The following is a 5,977-nucleotide window of genomic DNA, read 5'->3' on the forward strand; positions in this document are numbered from 1 at the left end:
TCTGCACTTTGATATTTTTTTGTCATGCCAACAAACTTTCACAAATTCGGGTTATTTTGGACACAAAGATGGAAACTGAAATTTGAACATCTTTATTGCTGAGAAAAAACAACCATGTATAAGACTTTTTATATTTTACAATACTTTTATTCAATTTTTTTGACTATTTAATATAGTTTGAATAGATTTAATAAAAAAAATAATTGTATTAATTTAAAATTATATTTATTCACAATTGTTAAATGGATTACTTATTCATTATATTAAAAGTGTACATTTAATAAAAACATAATTTAATATTAAACTACAGTATATTAGCTTATCATTTTATTTATAATTATTAAAATGATTACATATTCATTTGAATTTATTAAATCATAAATTGATTAAATACATTTAAATGACCTACTAAGGCATTTTTCTTAAATCTTTTCATAAAACGTAAGTATACCATTTATAGTATACAGTAAACAACTATGTGACTGTAACGCAAGGGTGTCAAACATACGGCTTGCGGGTCATTTCTGTACACACACACATTATATACATACATATATATACATACATATATATACATATATATATATATATATATACATATATATATATATATATATATATATATATATATATATATATATATATATATATATATATATATATATATATATATATATATATGAGAGAGAGAGAGAGAGATCTGATTTTTTTAACACAATCATGAATAAAGAGGTCAAGTTTGACCATAAATACTTTAAATAAAAAAAAAGACCAAGCCCGTATGAGTTTTTATTTTTGCACATGACAATTGTTTGTTTTTTGTTTGATGTTTCCTGTTTCTTCCCAAGTTGGACAAGAGGAAGGCGTCGATATAAAAATATTATCATGTCTTTTACAGAGGCAACATGAGAGATTTGAAGAGCCCCATCTGGAATTGGGAAGAAGAGGCATGGAAACATTCAAATCAAAACATTTGCTCTCGCCTAAATCGCAAATCCGGAGAGGGAACGCAAACAAACAAACAAAAAAAATTGAAACGGTTGTATTTGTGCCGCACTGAGGACTCAGGGAGGAGCTGCAGGGCCGTAAAGAAACGGTCATTTTGTTTTTCTTGAGTCGAAAATTCAACTGTTGGTTTCGCCCATTGAATTTGCTGAGAAACTCGACAAAAACACTGCGTATCAAAAAACAAAAACAAGTAACAGAGGATGACAACATTTGCATATCATTGACGGGGGAATTCAATTCCACACCGCTTATTTTCAAAATTCTTATGAATACGGTGCTTGCGAAATATGAATTTAAGTTGGAACAAAAAGCTTCCAGATTGGGCTTCCAAACCAAATACCAAAATTGAGATGCATAGGAAAACACACGCACGCACGCGCACACACACACGCACACCAACGCAACATTTGGAAGCTTTTTCTTACTAACTTCTTTTTGTTGCTTTACAAAATGTAAAAAGTCATCACAATATTTACACAAAATTCTATCCTACACTGTGCTTTTTTTTTTAATACAACACACACAAACACACACATGCTCTGTGAAGCTTCACATTATTTACATGTAAACCGACAGTATTCTGGTACACACACACACACACACACACACACACACACACACACTGGGGGTGTGAGGCTGACCATATTTTTGTTTGTTGAACTAAATTTCAGAGGCGTGCAGGGGGAAGGGGTGCGTTACTTCCAAAAAAGTTTGGCAAAAGAGTCTACATACAGTACAGTCTGTTTTTGTCAGGCATGATGTTTTTTTTCATGGTGTGCGCGGAGGAGAAGGGGTGCAGCAATTTGCGGGGGTGCGCTACTTTCAAAACTTTGGCAAAAGATCACATGACTACATACAGTCTACTTGGTTTTTTTCATGGTGTGTGTAACAAAGAAGGGGTGCAGCAATTTTGGGGGGTGCGCTACATTAAAAACTTTGGCAAAAGACAACCTGTCAACATAGTCTATGATCTGGGAGGGGGGCAAAATGTTTTATTCATGGTGTGTGCAGAGGAGAAGGGGTGCACCAATTTTACAAAGTTTGGCAAAAGATGACTTATCAACGTAGTCTATGATTTCAGGGCGACATGATGTTTTTTTTCATGGGGTATGCACAAGAAAGGGGGTGCGCACCAATTTGAGAAAAGAGCTTTGTATGCTTTCATGATTTATTTCACGCTCATCTATTTATGTCTTCCCTAACCCTAACCCTAACCCTAACCCTAACCCTAACCTTGTTTGTGCGGCTGCCATATTTGTTTTGAAGGAGGTGCACACATTGTAGCGAGATCTTAAAGGGGTGCGTGGCTTAAAAAAAAAAGGATATTCTGATATTAACTTTTTTTTATGTTAAGAAGTTAAGAAAAGACCAATGAAGATTCCTAAATGTTTTTTTTCCCCCTAGGAGGGGGTGCGCCTATTAGCATCAAGGCGATGTGTGGCTAAGTGTAAAGTAGAGAAGCTGAGAAAGTTCCAGTTGACATTGGGAGGTGTTTAATGGTGCGGGGGGTCATGTGACAGTCACGCCGGTCCCTCTTAGCGCCGCTAATCCACAAATAATTGGCCTTCCGGAGGAAAACAGCCGACTAAAAATATGGTGCTGGTGGTGGTGGTGGTGGTGGGGGGGGGGGGGGGGTACACTTGTGTTTGGGTGTGTGAGTAGGTGGGGGGGGGGCACTTGAAGGCAACCTCATGATTGTGCAAGTTTCCACACGGACAAGCTAAGCCTACTCACAGAAAGAAGCCTGCATAATTCCAGTGTTGCCATGGCAACCGCCACATGTGGAATCTGGACAAAAGTTTTGGGACAGCCGCAGAGCGTTCACGGAGAGTAAACGCGGGCTTTGGACAAAAAGACAATTTGAACATAACCACTGGGACGCAAGTAAGGACAAAATATTTGGACGCCAACAGGAAGTATTTGGACGCCAACAGGAAGTAGACAAAAATCACGTAATTCTGACAAGTGTTCAAACCATTCTAAGAATTCCAAAATGATTAGACATCCCACATTGTGAAGTGCCAGTGAACGCCTCGCCAGTGTAAGGCCTTGAGTTTTGACATTGTCTTCAAACACTTGGTGTGTCCTGTACACACTAGCATAGAAAATACCAGAATCCGACCCTTTATTTGGGCAATTACAGGATCTAATGCAGGTTTCCCTTGCGAAAACGCGAAAGCTAACTTTTGCAAACGCTAAATTTGAAAACCTTTGAAAACACGAGCATCCAAAGTTCATTCCAAAATCTGAGGACTTTTGCAAAAGATGATTTTGTTTTGCTATAGTTTGCTATAGTCTTGTTGCGTCTCAAACACGCTAGCACGCTAACTGAATTTGACTGCGAAATTAAGGGTGCGTCCCATACACAGGTGTGTTCTATATTTGGGGAATTAGGGTTCTTGAACAAAAGTTTTGAGACGGCAACGGGGAGTGAAAGAGCCGGCATTCGGACAAGTCTGTGCACATAAAACTCTGCAAAAAGCTCGTCCCTCATACCGTTTCCCAAGCAGTCCTTCCAAGACGTTGCGATGGCGCGCACTTTTTGCGCCGCAAAGTTTGTGCGTGGTTTTGCGCCAGTTTAGCAGCGACGCAAACGTGTGCAAAGACGGCGCGCTAAGCGGCCACGCGGGCGGCGCTTCGCTCTGGTCAAGAACCCGCAGAACGTGACGCTCGTCACCTGTCCAGGCTTGAAAAGAAACAGGGAAAAAACAGGATTATGCTATTATACAAGCCAAGAAAAAAAAGAAGATCTCGATGAAGGGGAACGATCGGCAGGGCAACCTTTGGGTCGGCCGCGGGCGCGCTACAGGTCGAGAGGGCGCCGGTCCAGAGTGTTGTTGTTGTCCGGGACGCCGTCCGGCGGGTTGCGGCTGATGACCAGCTCCAAGCGATCGCCGGCCTCGGTGATGAGCGGCACCGCCAGGCAGCAGTCGAAGTCCCGGGTCCTGACGTGGTTCACCTGAAACCGACCGGAACCGGCGGCGTCAGCGGCGCTCCCCGTCAGGTGACTTTTCAAGGGCGGCGGAATAGACGTAAAGGACCGCGGTGTAAAGCTGGCCGTTCCTACCCATCGCTTTTGACCCAAATCAGGCCGACTCAGAAGCCTTCTTTTCGCTGGCCAAAATCACTACCGAGGTTTTGACTTGGCTTCGGTTTTGGGTCCAAATGAAAAAATTCCGCTCGTTCCCAAGTCACGTGACCGGACGGGGACGGGCCATACCTGAAGGATCCGGTCGTAGGGTCTGAGGCCCGATCGGTCGGCCGGTCCGTCCGCTCGCACCATGTTGACGTAAACGCCCTTTTCCAGGAAGCCGTCGGACACGCTGAAGCCAAAGTCCTCACTTTCCGGATCCTTCATCACCGTGACCTGCGGGAGAGGAAACCCGAGCGGGTGCGGCGCCCCGGGTTCTGCTTCTCGCGCTTCCAACAAAGTCCCAACGCAAACGGTGACATTCACGCCAGCGCGCCCGGACCCTTGAAAAGTTTCCCCTCATCGCCTTGGCCGACCGCCCTTTTCGAGAATTTCGGTATCATCAGAACGGACTCACAAACCGCGCTGGGCTTGCGCATCTCAAAAGGGGCTCGGGCGCCATCTAGCGGCACCAGAACCTCCTCGCGCCCACCGCCCTCCAAAGACGTCACTGACAACTAGACTGGTCAAAGGCGGTGGAGGGGGGAGACTTTCCAAGCGGTCCCCGGACAGACGAGGAAATCTGCGCTTTAGACGCAAACCGACTTTGTGCAGCTCCAGCGGCGTGGGCGACAGGAGGCCTTGCATCTCCTCCTTGATGCGGCGGGACTCCCACGTCCTCTCGGAAACCCTCAAGGAGGCCTTGGGCTTGGGCTCGCTGTGCGTGAGCGGCGGGGACACGTCGTCCGGGAGCAGGTGCGGCCCTGGACGCAGCAGCTCGTCCGGGTGCAGGCGGACCTCCAGGAGGGAGTCTAAGAGGGGGGTGCGGAAAACGCTCGTTCACAACACTGTTGGTTTTTCCAGCAAGAGGAGTGATTTTGCGCGAGACCGCACCGACCAAAACCAAAATATTGTTGAGACGAGAGAGTTTCCAAGGCCGAGACTTTGAGCTCCGGACCCAAACGACACCAGGACCTTTGGAAATGGAGACCGAAACATCATAGAGAGTATTGACACGGAGGCAAGACCGAGACCTTTGGAGGTCAAGAACAAGACAAGATCAGACCGTTAGTGGGTCAGGACGGAGACCAGATCGAAACTTAAGTTGAGGCTAAGACATTCATTGAGACTGTGGCAAGACCAAAACTTTTGGAGTTCGGGACAGCGACGAGACCAAGACTTTTGAAGAGCCCAGACAAAAACAAGATTACAACTATCGGAGGTCAAGCCCAAGACGAGACCATGGCTTCTGAAGGTCCAGACCAAGACATTACAGGGAGTAGGGAGTAATGGGACAGAAACAAGAACAATGCTTTTGGAGGTCAAGATCAAATTATCAAGGGTAGAGTACTGAGACCCAGGTAAGTCGTCGGACCAAGAATTTTGAAGGTCCAGATCGAGACATTATAGAGAGTATTGAGACAGAATCAAGACAAAGGGTTTTGGAGGTCAAGGCCAAGATCTTTGTAGGTCAAGACCGAGACATTATTGAGACTGGGGAGTATTGAGACTGAGCAAAACCAAGATTTTGGAGGTCAAGACCAAGACAAGACTAAAACCTTTGAGAGACCAGACCAGGCCAAGATCAAAAAGCTGGTAGGTCCAAATCGAGACGAGGTCAAAACGTTAGAACGTCCAGACCAAGGCGTGCAGTAAACGGAGGGTCTATATATGAGACCGAGGTAAGCTGAAGACTTGGGAGGTCCATAACAAGGCAGGACACAGACCTTTGAAGGTTGAGACCAAAGGACAGAGTATTGCGACTGAGGCAAGACCTAGACTTTCGGAGGTCCGGACCGAGGCAGGGCCAAACCTTTCGGAGGTTTATCGTTTATTTTT

General features: G+C 45.0%; 1 protein-coding gene across 12 annotated transcripts in view; it reads right to left on the reverse strand.

Annotated features, from left to right (window-relative positions):
- Positions 1-776: 776 nt before the first annotated feature.
- grip2b (glutamate receptor interacting protein 2b) overlaps positions 777-5,977 on the reverse strand; it is a 45,429-nt gene continuing 40,228 nt past the window's right edge. For all 12 annotated transcript variants that reach the window (XM_088424202.1, XM_088424199.1, XM_088424210.1 and 9 more), the window contains 4 exons: positions 4,745-4,950; positions 4,229-4,375; positions 3,790-3,967; positions 777-3,694 (listed from right to left, as the gene is read on the reverse strand). In XM_088424202.1, the coding sequence (XP_088280328.1) occupies positions 3,812-3,967; positions 4,229-4,375; positions 4,745-4,950 (509 nt within the window). In that variant the 3' untranslated portion in view covers positions 777-3,694; positions 3,790-3,811. The remainder of the gene's footprint in view (positions 3,695-3,789; positions 3,968-4,228; positions 4,376-4,744; positions 4,951-5,977) is intronic.

This window comes from Hippichthys cyanospilos, chromosome 9 (assembly GCF_059441005.1).
Source record: "Hippichthys cyanospilos isolate Australia breed blue-spotted pipefish chromosome 9, RoL_Hcya_1.0, whole genome shotgun sequence".
In the NCBI taxonomy this organism is placed as follows: Eukaryota; Metazoa; Chordata; class Actinopteri; order Syngnathiformes; family Syngnathidae; genus Hippichthys; species Hippichthys cyanospilos.